This window comes from Fukomys damarensis, unplaced genomic scaffold, assembly GCF_012274545.1.
Source record: "Fukomys damarensis isolate Sample0158 unplaced genomic scaffold, DMR_v1.0_HiC HiC_scaffold_25, whole genome shotgun sequence".
NCBI classification, from domain to species: Eukaryota; Metazoa; Chordata; class Mammalia; order Rodentia; family Bathyergidae; genus Fukomys; species Fukomys damarensis.
Window position 1 is genome coordinate 2,245,115 of NW_022900937.1, and position 13,977 is coordinate 2,259,091.

Genomic DNA, 13,977 nt, shown 5'->3' on the forward strand with positions numbered 1-13,977 from the left:
CGCCTCCAGATTCCCGCAGGGCCTGCAGCCCTGTTATTCGTCCCTCGCGGGTCACTCCCTGAGCGTCCTCCCGGAGGAGCAGACACGGAGGCTCCGACCGCGACCCTGGGGACCGCAGCGCCCTCGAGGCTCTGGGCCTGGAGCCCCCGTCGGCGCAGACTTGGGCTTCGCCACTCTGCTGCCTCTGCCAATCGGGGAGAGCCCTACCCGAGATCCGAAGGCGGCTGGGACGGGTCGGCTCTCGCGTCCAGCAGGAAGCGCTGCTGCCTGATGACCCTGCCGTCCCCGACGCTCAGCACGGGGTAGCCCATCTGCCGGGTCCAGCTGTCCATCACTTCCCGGATGGGCAGGCTACTGGCCTGGCGGGAAGACACGGAAGTCAGCTCGTTCACAACGAGAGGGGTGGGAGCCAAGCGGAGACCCGGCTGGTGGCCCGAGGAACACCTGGGCATCGCCTTACCTCCTCCAGAGCTTCCCAAAAATCTGAAGTTTTCGCATTCTTGAATTGGAACTTTTGCAAGTAAATCTGTATGTGAAAAATAGTAAGCATTTTAGAAGCCGGCGTCGGTCTTCCTCGTCCTCCCGGAGGCCCCCAGCCAGTGGGCGACTGCGTCTGACTTAGTGAGCATGGCCGTCTGCGTAAAGTACGAGTTATGCGGCTGACACTGGGGTGTTATACAGCTTTTATGTTAGACAATGGTCTTCCTTTGATTTTTCCATGATTTTAAAATACAGACCCCTTTTCTAGGTCGTGGCCAGGTTTGGCCTGTTGAGCAGTTCACCGACCTCTGCTCCAAGAAAATCGATATGCCATCTCCTGAACAAAAAGGTAATAATGGATCAAGGGAAAATCATTTGCTGCACAGAACGCGTCTTCACTGTTCAAGTATCTAAAAAATACGAACCTTTAAGTAGAACACGTCGGCCCGAGGTCTGTGCGTTCTCCAGGACACCGCCCGGCCCTGCCGCCCTAGGGGCAGAAGTGGCGTCTTTCTGAGTTGGGGTTTGTGCAGGGCTGAGCGGGCCCGGGCCCCCGAGGTACACGCACAGGGAGAGAAAACAGAATTGGACTCAGACAACCCAGAGCAGGTTGGCGTCCAGGTGGGCCTTAGAGATGGGTGCGTTTCTCAACACTGCCACCAGGGGGCGGCAGAGGAAGGGACAAGCGGGCACTAACCGACCAGTGTCAGGGCCCCGGAGGGGTTCCAGAAACAATGTATTTTAATGAAAAGATTGGACGCTTAGTTTCCTAATAACTATAACCCTATCTATGTGTTAATGACAATTTATATTGAATGTCTTTTAAAACTGATTTAGAACTCTTGGGTGTATACTCACAGAGTTTGTGATCTCAGGAACCAGAATGGATATTGATTTCCTGCAAACCCCACATTTTGAGGTGAAGGTTGCAGCTCTGTCTGGTGCCCACAGAGGCGAAGAGATCAGCCTGGGCCCTCTATGAGGAGAACCCAAACCCTGGACAGGTGTGCACTGTTTTCATCCTGGCTGTGTTTTAAACCGCAGTTTACTAAATTTAAAAAATTGTGTTTTACTCTACCGGCCCGATGGAAATTTATGCAAACACTGCAGCAAAAGGCACTGATTTTATTTTGTCTAATTAGAGCTCCGAGCATTCTGTATTCTTCTTCAGTGTGGACAGTCACAGTGCCGTCATCTAGAATCACACAGCCCAGGCACAGCCCTCAGCAGCAGGCTCTGCAGAGCCCAAAGGCCCAGGAGGAGGGGGCACTTTCCAGCAAAGCCCTTCCGGTCTCACTGGCGATGCCACGGTGCCAGAGGAAGGAGGAGGGACTGCATGTCTCTCGCTTCCTGCTGATGATGGTAACCGCATGTTCTGATGCCTGCTTCCAAACTGCGCTATCACACAGGGATTCTGGGATAGGAGGTTTTGCTCTCCCTTCTCCCATCTGTGCTGCTCTGCTGCCTGCGGTGGGATCTGGGGAAGCTGATGAAGGAAAATGAACGAGCAGACGCCTGGCCGGGCCCAGACTCGGCCCCCACCAGGTTCCTCAGGAGAGACATGGGCCGGAAGTGAGTATCTGCAGGGGTAACAGGACCCAGGGAAGAAGCAAAGTGTGGCAGCTCAAACTCCAAACCGGAAGGAGCAGCCCACCGGCCGAGCCCTGATGAAGGTGGCCAACCCTGACCTTGTGCCAATTTCAGGTATTCGCAGGTGTTGGGAGATGCAAAAACGAGTGCTTTGGTGGAGTTTTCGTAGACTCTTCCACAGCACTGCGTCAGCATGTGCAACTACTACCTGCTTACGGAGTTCAGTTCAGCACACCTGCACTCACAGGTAGAGGAAGTTTTAACTTGAGAAGTGTTGGTTGTACACAAGAGGTTTAAAATCGACTGTACCACGGATACCAGGACTAAAGGAGGTGAGTCCGTCAGTGGATTACTAGACCACCTGCTCACGCTTTCCTCCTGCAGGCCTGGGATGGAGCCCAGGCGAGCTCTCTGTTTGTAAGCGATGTCCCTGGCTCTACCTATTTAGCTCTACCTATTTTCTTCTGGTGCTTCCCTGAGAGAATTAAGTGAAAGATCATTTAACTGGAAGTCAGTTCTGAAGATGCCAAAGACGTGTTATTCTATTTATCAAAGACAATTTAATTTAGACTGAAAACGCCAATGGAACTTTAACGTAATGTGTGAAAATGAATCTTCTACAACAACTGTGTTCTCTCTGTTTAGACTATTTGCTCGCTCACTCAGCGAAAATCTTCTGGTCCACCCACCGTGTGGGCTGTGTTCTGAGACACTGGAGCACAGAGATGCCACAGAGCTAGAAGGCAGTAGTGGGGCCGGTGGCTCTGTCCCAGGGATCGCTGCTCTGTGGGTGCTCTGATAGGCGCTGCTCCCCAGCCTGTGTTCCATTTTATGGGGTGTACACCCCAGCACCACTGCACCCAGACATCTGGGTTATCAGAGAACAAAGACAGGAGGCAAGGAGTCAGAATAGGGTTCCAGTTCTAGGCTGTGGACAGGACAGTTCTCTGAAGACTCGAGTGACACAGATTAGAAAGCAGCGACTCTGAGACTGAGGATCTGCTAGAAAAACACAAATGAACCTAAAATACTCACCGGAGCAAGATGTTTAAGTGGGATCTGGGGAAAGTATTAGAAAATCTGCTCTTATTTCTCTTTCCTAAAAGAAGTGGACTCTTTATTCACTGACTCCATTCTAAAAAGAGCATAGTCAGTTTCCAGTCCAACAAGAAGGGAAAACTCATGTGCTTACTGTGAGGGAGCAGCCAGTTAGAGATATTTAAATTCTGTATCATGTTGGTATGGAGCGACTGTGCTCTTAAATGGGGCTTGGGGGGTATTCCAGTCTGCGTGGTTCTTATGAAAGGCATCAGAAGCCCCACACACAGGGGGAGCCAGAAGGAAGGTGGCCAGCGGCCAGAGGCGGCCAGGAGGAAAACTGCGCAGGAACGGCACTGGCCGGCATCCTGGCCCTCGGCCCTCTGCCTTGGGAATCTGAGAAGAGGACGCTGTCCTGTCCAAGCTGCTCTGTGGTGATTTCTCATGGGAGCCCAAGCAAATACACAAATGAAAGGCATCACAAATAACCAATCTGCTTAAACTTCCCCAAGAGATTTCTGGAGTGAAACTGCTTTTTCTCTTTTGCTATGTGATCAGCCTTCAAGGCAAAAAGGTGACGGATATAATGACCCTTAGCGTTCACCAGCACCTATCAGGGTGGTTTACTTTCAGGGTCACCGGAAGCCATAAAGCACACCTGGCATCCTCTCTGAAACTTCTCCGGAGTCATCCAGTCTTCCAGCATTCTCAGAATGGAAGCTCCCTGCAGCAGAGAAAAATCGCAAACCAAGCCGATCAAGGTTATGGAAAGGAACAGGTATCAGCCATCACTACCCTGATCCTTATGTGAAAGTGTCCCTTGAAGATGACTCTGCTAAACTACACAGTCATCACTCTGTGATTTCAAGATAAAAATATCACTTGGTGCACCTTGTAAATCTGTGCTTCTAAAATAACTGAAAGGTAAAGAAGTTGCTAAAATTCTCCTTTCAGGGGCTTCAAGGTCCAGTAACACTTGCAGTTCCTAAAATAAACCAGCAGATGGAGCAATGCTAAAGAACGGAATAGTTCAAAACCATAGTTTTGATTTTTAAAAAATGGTTTCAGGGTAAAATTATGGTAAATTTATTAAATATATCTCAAAATTAGAAAAATAATTATGTTTAGCAGAAAGAAGCATAGAGTTGATGAATTATCGGTTTAATAGGAATAGTTAGGTAATTTAGGCATTAAAAACTTTCTCGTCAAATGCAGTTTATCTCATTTGGTTTTCTTTCATCTGAAGAATCTCATGCAAGCCTCTGCTTTCCATTTGCTTTTGTGTGTTAGGAAATCAATACCTAGATGCACCATTCTTAAGATTTCAAATCAGTTTCCGAGTAACTTACTAGGAAAACATTCTCTCCCCACTGAATTTAGCAATTATTTTATGACTTATCCAACATTTTAAATTGTTTTTCTACCAAGGGAGAAGGCTTAGGGATTTGAAAAATTTATTTATTTATGATCTAATATCTTAGTCCATGGAGTATCTAGGACTTGGGGAATAAGCCATTCTAAGTTCTGTGTGAGTTACTACAATTGGCTATGAGTAGACTGGACATTTGCATTTTTAATGCAAAAACAAAAAGAATCACTGATAATGTGAAAAAATGAATAAAACGACCTTGGAAAGATGCCATGAGAATAATATAGGAGGAGCCAAATAATATTGTGCCATAAATTTCAAACACTAATTTATAGTTTTTTGATTCAAGCTACTTTAAGTATTCATTTTAATAACTATAATATGAATAAACAGTAATGTTTTAGGCATCACCCCAGATAACAAAATGGATTACTCAGCAATAGCCCTTGAATCACTTAATTATGGGTAATCTATGAGAAATGAGTAGAAAATTATTAAAATAAAAATTTAAATTACTTTACATATAGGCAAGGAATATATCTGGAGGTGGTATAACAGGAGAGACCTGGTAATATAAAACTTTCAGATACAGATTTTCAGCAATGTTTCATAAAATTTTAATGGGTAAAAATGCCACATTTATGACATGAACAAAGCCAACCTTAGATCATATGTAAAAATCAATAAAAATGTTTCCTTCCAACCGAGTTGCACTTAAATGTTTGTTGGGAGGAATAAAGAATCTGCAGCAATAGGGTGACCACACGTGAGACATCCTCTGCTGGCCACACAGCAAGAGGGTCTATGGTCAGCAAGGAAAAAAATCTAATTTTCTGCCTAAAGCCTACGTGTTGACTTTATCAAAATGACAGCAGTTATAAGTAAAGGTGAAAAGAGAAAAAATTAAAAACTGGATTCAAAATCGTGTGACAATAACCAGCACTAATCAGTTCTTCTGAAAAGCACAATGCTGAGAATAAGCTCTGTTCTGCTCTCCAGAGCTCCCTGGCAAGTCTAACCAATCTCGCATATTTAAGCATCTCCTGGAAAAGTCAATAGGTAAAAAGATCTTCCAAACAATGCTGTATTTCCCCACCTTGCTGTATGATATTCCATCAAAAACAGATGTGATTTCAGCAGGGGTCGCCACAGAAACAATAATTGGATGAGAAGACATTAGTGAGTCGTCTTCTTGCACAGGTAACACATCTTCAAGTAACACCTGGTCACGCTGCAGACAGATGAACCAAAGAGAAATCGTGTTTCCCTAACACTCATTCATTATTTATAGTGCCGCATGGGGAGGGTAAATAAAAAGACTCAAGTTATCTACAACAAATATTAGCCCTTCAAACTAATTGTATTCCAAGCCTCTTTGGAACACAACACTCAACACCCTCAGCTTTAGGGAGGGTTTGCTTGGCTCACGGTTTCCAGTGGGTGCAGTCTGTGGTAAGCTGGCTTCAAGGCAGAAACACACGGTGGGAGAGCCTGGAGAGGACACAGCTGCTCACCCCATGGCAGCCAGGAAGCAGAGAGGGAAGAGAAGAGCCAGGGACAAGGCCTTCCAGGTCACGACCCCAGGGACCACCTAGTCCAGCTGCCTCTCAATGGTGAATCCGCAGACCAGTACAGCTCTCCAAGATCCGGTCACCTCCCAGAAACACGCAACTTTGGGATCTCAGATGTCAATTATAATACTGCTCTACACTGATTCAGTCCCTTCCTCTGTATATGACTCCTTTGACTTCTATGTGACAGGCCAAGAAAATGCAGGCATTATGGATTCTGTTTCAGCCACTCTCCTGTGACCTTGGACACATGCCCACCTTCCCAAGACATCTCCACCTCTGTGCAGAGACAACAGTCCCAGATTTGTTCTGAGAAATAAGTGAGGCACTGTTTGCCATAGCTGATGTTCGGTTTTTACTTCATGTCAACCTGGCACTGGAATTCAGATGACTTGTGATCAATCAAAGAAAACAGAGTTGATCTTTAATTCTAGCAATCAACTGTCATTTCAGTCCTGGCTTTTCCCAGCCAAACAACTGCTGAGAGTTCTAGCGGGACAGTCAGATCTGGGTTCAGGCTCCGTCTTTCCATTCTCTTGGTATTTTAAGCAAGCGCCCTCTTTCATTAGAAGAAGGGCGACAGTGGCATCTGCACTTTAGACTTCTACACAGTTGAAGACATGGCTCTGCTAAGCACCTGGCACAGAGTGGAAACCGGGCACATTAGCTGCTAGTAATGGAAGTCTTAAGCAGCAAGGTTCCGACCTGTTCAACCATCACTAATTTAAAAACTTAAAAACTTCATCAATCCTGTCTAATTCAAAATACTTCCAAAAGAGGAGCACATGTATCACTCTACATTTTTCTGTGTATAACAGGCAAGGTTCTGGTGTTAAATGAAGGCTGCCAGGCAAGGCGATTTGGACTTGGTTTTGATTTCTTTCACACCTAAGAGCTGTCAGTAAATAGAAAGATCCCTGTTGTTAGCAGCATAGCATCAGGAATCTGACTCTTGGCTTTGACACCGATTGTCTGTTTAGTAATTGTCAGGTTTTATTATATCCCAGCCCTCAGATTTTTCACTGATGAAAGGAAGTTCCATTATAGTGGAATTTATCAAGCTGTCTTACAAAATATCTTTATTTTTCTGATCTCTTCATCTGTAATACCTTAAACTGAGAACTTCTTAAAGGCTAAAACTACTTTTTAACCATTTTGGGTCCTCCTCGTATTCACTGAATGAAGAATGTATGAATGGTGGGTGTGATTTATGCCAAGTAATTAATGTCATCGAAACCTCAAGATGTGCACACCAGATTCTTCTGGAATCCAATCAGTGTTTTGTAAGCCTTAAAATTTTTAACATCAGGTGATGTTAAAATGTCACAATTTTTTATAGCAGTTAGATATAAGAAGGGCATCGGGTTACTTTACGAAGGAAATCAGAAGCTACAATAATTCTCCACATATGTGGTTCACTTCCGGTAACCATGCATCAGCGTTTTCATGCTTGAGAAACCCTGGTGCAGCTTACGCTTATAAAGAAGCAATAGCTGCAAGACACTCTCCCTTTTAAAGGTTAGAGCTAGAACTGCAAGGCCTCAGGCATTTAATTTTTATTGTTGCCAGCAGAGGGCAGTATTCTACACCATAAGCGATCTCTCAGAACTGTCTGTTCATTATGTCCACATGCGGGTGTCCACACATTTATACATACGTACCGATAAGAATACTTACATCATCTATATAAATACAACACATATGTAGCTTTTCTTTAAAAACATAGGATGCAGGGGAATTTCTGTTCCTGGCCCCTCAGGCACACAGCGCTTCAGCCATTGAGGCTTCTAACCTTACGGGACAACGTGTCCCTACTGCACAGTGAAGAGAGAACCGACTTATTTCCGAGCCTAAGAAATGTGTCCAGGATCTGAGCTTGTGCACTAAGTTTAGACTTATTTCTTCACTGCACCATTTTAGCAGCCTGTCTAGGGTGAGTGGCTCACAAAGCAAGAGTAACTTTTTCAGAGTGAGCTGGCGGTTATTTTCTTGAACACAGGTTGCCACTTTCTGCACTGGCTGTCTTGGTCCCGCCTGGAACGCAGCCTGAGTGACACCATCTGAGATGTCCCCAGACTGCGGTGGCCATCTGCTCCTCAGGGCCCGGGCACGGCTCTAGGCAAGGCTGGCTGCTCCCTGCTGACACCGTGGACCTTCCCACCCCCACTGCCCTGAGCCCCAGACTGCAGGCACCGCCAGAGTCCAGAGCTCTCGGTCTGCTTTGCACAAAGGACGCAGGAGCCTGGAGCACACGGTTTGGGCTCACCATTTGCCAGTCTTTTTCTGCGTGGTTCACTCCCAGGAACTCAAAGAAAGAGGCAAAGCCTTCGTTCAGCCACAGGTCATCCCACCAGTCCATGGTCACGATATTCCCAAACCACTGAAATCGGAAGCAACAGAGGCAGTTAACTTCTTATTCTTATGCTAGAGAGACCCTGGCAATTTCAAAGCGTTTGTCCACGTAAGTTCTGTCACTGTGTCACAGAAGTGGTAAGCGCTGCACTTGGCCCTTATTTCTTGCTTAACTTATCCTGATTTTTGGATATTAGATGCTCCTTGGTTTACTGTCTTTGTTTAGCTTCTACGAGGGATGCTAAAGTTGCAGAAAGGCCACCTATGGATTGACTAATGGCAAAACAACAAATTTTAAAGTTTCTTTAGGGCTCAGTGTTTATTAGCACAAACAGTTTTCACGCAGGATTTTCTGAGTTGGCTATGTTTCACCTGCTAAGTCATAAGTAAGAGACTCCTCTGGCTGCAGGCAGGTTAGAAGGGGCCGGTCTGCAGCGGGTGCCCTGTACCTGGTGCACAAGTTCGTGGGCAATCACAGCAGCCACGCGCTGCTGGTTGGAGGAAGCGGACTCCTTGGGGTCGTAGAGCAGGTTGGTCTCCCGGTACGTGATGAGCCCCCAGTTCTCCATGGCTCCTGTGCCAAAATCTGGAATCGCAATTTTATCTGCAGAGAAAGAAAAAGTGCAGCAAGAAAGATATTCTTTCCATTTGCTCATAGCATTTCTTTCTTTTTTTTTTTTTTTTTTTTTTTTTTTTTTTTTTTTTACCAAATTAAGCTCCTGGAATGAATGTCTTTTAAAAGCTAAAAGTAATTTCTTAGAGTGAAAAGCCGTAACCATGTGTGCAAATGTTTCGAGCCTAATGCACTCAGAATTTCCATGATGCTTTTCCTGTGGGTTCTAAACACCAATGTGGCCTTTTTTAAAAGAAGGATCCTCATGGCTGTTTTTTTCAAGGCCTCCATTATTTTGTGCCTTTTGTTCCTGTCTGTACAGTACTTCACTGTTAGGAGCTTTTCTCTCCTGTGATTTCCACTTAGGTAATGGGGAGAATCGGTTTGGGGATGAGCTGTGGGAAAAAGAGCCAAGCGTGCAGAGGAGGACTAAGGAAGTCAGAGCTACTTCTAAGTGCCTGGAAATAGAGGTCTAACTAGGACGCAGAGTATCGGAGGAGATAAACTTCCATCTTCCTCCTGAGCCCTCGGATTCAAGGTCAGCCTGACCTCCTCTGATCACCATCTATAGGTGCGTTAAAGAAGCTGGAGAAAAATGAAACGGATGCGATCCATTCCCAGGGCTCTCCAAGACCTAAACTGTTAGGTTCCATGATGAGTTTCTCTTCTTCCTCTTCACCAGGGTCTCTGACCTTGCACACAGTACCCCACGGGAGGAGGCTGTTGGGGGCAGCTCTGTGTTCCAGGCCGAAAAAGAAAGTGCTCAGCTGATCAGCAGAAAACACGGCTTCTCCATTTATGAACTCTAATCAAAAAGTGGTTTATCATTAGGCATAATTTACACGAGGCACAGAAATGAAAATCCACTGAAGTCTTCATCTGACATGGATGAAAGGCCCTTCTTTCTGGTTAAAATATTTATCAAGCTTTTTACAAAGGAATAAAAATGATGTATCTGAGGTAGAGGTCAAAAGTAGGGTAATAGCCTCTCTTCATGTTATCTCCGTTTTTAGGGCTGGCTGTTTTGTCTTAACAATACCCCTGAAGAGTGGAGAAGTCTCTCCCCTAACCCTTGGACGGTCCCACTCTCTGGTGAGTATCGGCTCTAAGGTTAATCTGCTCCAGTGCATTTCGGAGTAGGCCGTGGTAGAGCTAATTCTGCAAGTGTTGAAAATGCGCACAGCAAAGTAAGAAGAGGGAGCAGGGGTGGGACACACAGCGGAGAGAGAGGTGACTTCCGCTCCCAACTTGTCCGGGCCACCGTGCGGCAAAGGGAAAAGACCTTGCACTCAGGAGCTCCACATTTTATAATTTTTTTTCGGCACTGATGAAAAGCTGCTGTTCTTTCTGTCTCCTCCAATAGCTGTGCAGCAATAAAAAATCACCGCTGCTTCCACTGCAGAGAAAACGCGGTGCTCCCGAGCCAACCTGCCCTCCTGGGGCGACCCTGGCGCCCAGGTTCTTTGCATGGATGATTTATTAAAGGAAGGGCAGAGGCGGCACAGGGAGCCAGTTGTTGTCCGTTGCTTCCCTTCTCCATTTCACCCTACGGACATCTCCAGGAGCTTCCATCTCGAGTCCTGAGGATGCTCCTTGAGCTTACAAATGAAGTCATCCTGCTGTGGGGAGCAGGGCCACGTCTGCCCCATCTGACCGCGGCCACGCTTTAGCTTTAAGACGAGATCACGCCTCCTTCCATACGATGGAAAAAAATCCACTTAGGAGAGGAGTAACTGCTGAAGAATCCGGACTTGGTTTTACTCAACCGTGGGCAGAAGCACGGGGGTGTCACTGCCTCATTTACCCTGTGGTTTCCAAGGCACCAACACCAGAAGGCAGGGATGTGATGGGGACCAGCATCGCATTTGTAAACCCACTGAGCCCAGTGCTCTGTCGTTAGCAGGCACGCAGCTCTGCGCACGTGCGTTGACCTCCCTTTGTCAGGAGGGGTGTTCACATCGTCCTCAGAGAAGTCCAGAACGGACATTTCACTGTGTGCTAAGCATTGGGTACAAACTAGAGGGATGGCCATTAACTCATGGAGGTAGAATGGGCGGGGCAAATTAACTTAGGCAAAAAGAAAGATGAAATTAAAAATAAGAAAATAAGAAACGATTCTTACCTAACTTAGGAAGAGAGTAATTCATGCCAAAGTATTCTTCAAAGTAATCAAACACAATTTTGGTTACGTTTGCTGCGTATTCAGCTGTGTGCTTTTGCTCTGGCTGGACATAAATAGTGAGCTATCAAACAAAACACAAAAAAATTCAGTGGGAATTATTCTTCATTGAAAAGGCACCGAAAACTATGCCACGCGATATAGCTGAAAGAAGGGGATTCGGGAGTCAGACAGGTCTAATTCGAATCTGGGTTCTGCTTCCTGCTGGCCACATCCTGGACGAGTGACATCTCCGCGGCTCATGTGAAACATGAGTTAAATTCCACAACTCAAGCCGCAATTTCAGTGACTAGAAACAGTGCGAACCACAGTGGCTAGCACTTTGTCCCAGACACTGAAAGTTGCCTTTTCTCCTCCTATTTGAAACACGTATTGTCTTCGTGTCTATTTCTGTCCCTGCTCCCAGCAGCCCACTCACCCCTCTCCGTCTGCGTCTGTCTTTCTCCGTGTGCCGTCTCGGAGGAAATGAATTAATGGGACTTTTCTCATCTAAAGAGCCCCGGGATACGCGTTTTCCCTTCATGCTATTCCATCCTGCTTTCCCACGTCACCCCTCTGATGTTTCAATTATTCCGAGTGTAAAATACAATGGTTCAAAATTTCCTCAACGTCATATCCCATCTTACACCGTCAGAATGCCTGTCAGCAAGAACACAAAAAGCAGGACATGCTGGGGAGGGTGTGGCAGAAAGAGAACCCTTCCATACTGCTGGTGGAAGGTACTGGGGAAATCAGCACCTGGGAAATTCCTCAAACGGAGAATACAGAAATTCCACTGGCCTCACTGTACCTCTCCTGGATAAAGCCTCAAAAGACACTGGACCACAGGGATGTGTGCCAACCCCTTGTTAACAGCCTGCAGTTCACAACAGCAGAGCTCAGAAACAGCTTAGGCACCTCTCAACACACGAATGGATAAAGAGAAATGGCATAGTCACACCACGGAATAGTATTCAGCCATAAAGAAGGATGGAATTATGTCATTTGCAGGAAAATGACAGGAACGCAAGACGATGTTTAGTGGAGTAAGTCAGACACAAAACGTTAAATATTGTAAAGCTCTTATAAGGAAACAAAACCTAAAATATAAACAAATAAATGGGTAAAGCAAAGTAGAAATGATTGGAAACAAGCAGCCAGACGTTTTGGGCATATGGAAGGGGACGGGGGAAAGAGCAGGTGGGGTGAAGGGATATGTCTTGTACACATACCAGTTCCCCAAAACAAATGTAACTATTGTGTATTGCAAATATACACTAATAAAAATAGTAAAATTAATCTGTCAAAATAGCTCTGAGGAAAATAGTGTCACCGTTAGAACCTTGGAGTGATAATCACTGCAGACAATCTCCACTTGAGAATGTGTGGAAGGTGCAAACTCGAAGAACAAATAAGACGCTTCCATAGCCCGCTGATTTCTCCCTGGGTATTTCTCAGCTGCAGAGGCTGTAACGTGTGTCCATAAACCCAGTGGCCCTGCCTCGTGCTGAGGAACTTAATTCCCTTCCCCTTGGCGGTGGACGGCACCTAGTGACCCTCGCCATCAGACAGAACATGGAAAAGTACTAAAGCACAGTGAGGAACCCAGCAATCTCTCCCAACTAAGCCACCCAAGTTGGCACGGCCCAAACCCTCCGGAGGAGCATGGCGAGCAGCCCCCACGGAGTCCTCCGAAACCCGTGATGCCAAACTGGCGCTGCCCTCCCCACGTGCTCCTGAAATCGCGGTGAATGTCCCCGAGCGCCCTGGACCGACTGAGGGGTACGAGAAGCTGAGGCCCCACAAAGGGGAGGGGACAAGAAAGGAGCGGATCTCTGGGCGCAGGGGCCACGGTGCGTGGACAACGCTGACTTTCCAAAGTGAGCTGAAACTACTGAGGAGACCGCGGAGGTGCAGGGCGCTCGGCGGGACAGAGGGACACCGGCCTGAGGGACAGTGCTCGGGACCAGGGAGGGGAGCAAGACGGGGCTGCGGGGCCGTTCTCAGCCTCGTCTTTCATTTCGTTACGAAGACAATAAAGTCTTGAGGTTATAGTCACCTTAAAGAGAGCGGGTTTCAAATCATAAAAAAGAAGCGAAGACAGAAAGTGTCAGAGAGGAAACTAAGGCGCTGTGATGAGTCTGTGCTGTGTGGCAGTGTCCTCTACTGGATCCTGGGACAGAACAAGCACGATAGGGAAAATCTGGTGGCTATAGTTTAGTTAACAGTATTGCACAAATATTAATGTCTTAGTCTGGTGAATGTATGGAAAATGGTTATGTAATACACAATTTTTTTTTTCTGGTACTGGAAATCAAACTCAGGACCTTGCACTTGCCAGGCAGGCACAGCGCCACTAAGCTACATGCCCAACCCCGTAAGGTACGATGTTAACATGACAGGAAACTAAGAGTACAACTCTGTTGTATCTTTGCAATTCTCTGTAAATCAAAAATTATTTCAAAATAAGTAAAAAATATATCTGAGCATTGAAACAAGTTTTTCTCATAAGACTATCTCTATGAAGAGAAATGCATAAATTAAAAACCATGGCACAAAACTTAAAATGGTTTTATAGCCTAATTCCTAGTTTCTACAAATAAATTCATGGTATGTGTTCTCTTTGCCCTCAATTGATCTTTTAATCCAGGCAGACAATTCACTGTGGTGGAAAGAAGCAAGGAGCTACAGCAAGCACGAAGGCTGGACTGAATTGTATAGTTCTGGGTACAGTTAACTACTCAGGGGTCGCCCTGCAAGAAGTTTTGTCTGCTAATTTTTTTTTTTTTTTTTTTTTTTTTTTTTC

The 13,977-nt window shown here is 46.0% G+C and overlaps 1 protein-coding gene across 1 annotated transcript in view; it reads right to left on the bottom strand.

The window, feature by feature from the left end:
- Enpep (glutamyl aminopeptidase) overlaps window positions 1-13,977 on the bottom strand; it is a 58,821-nt gene that overhangs the window by 39,268 nt on the left and 5,576 nt on the right. Inside the window, exons 3-9 of the mRNA XM_010641509.2 lie at window positions 11,136-11,256; window positions 8,850-9,004; window positions 8,315-8,428; window positions 5,574-5,708; window positions 3,767-3,832; window positions 461-526; window positions 208-359 (exon numbers count right to left, since the gene is read on the bottom strand). Of these exons, the coding sequence (XP_010639811.1) occupies window positions 208-359; window positions 461-526; window positions 3,767-3,832; window positions 5,574-5,708; window positions 8,315-8,428; window positions 8,850-9,004; window positions 11,136-11,256 (809 nt within the window). The remainder of the gene's footprint in view (window positions 1-207; window positions 360-460; window positions 527-3,766; window positions 3,833-5,573; window positions 5,709-8,314; window positions 8,429-8,849; window positions 9,005-11,135; window positions 11,257-13,977) is intronic.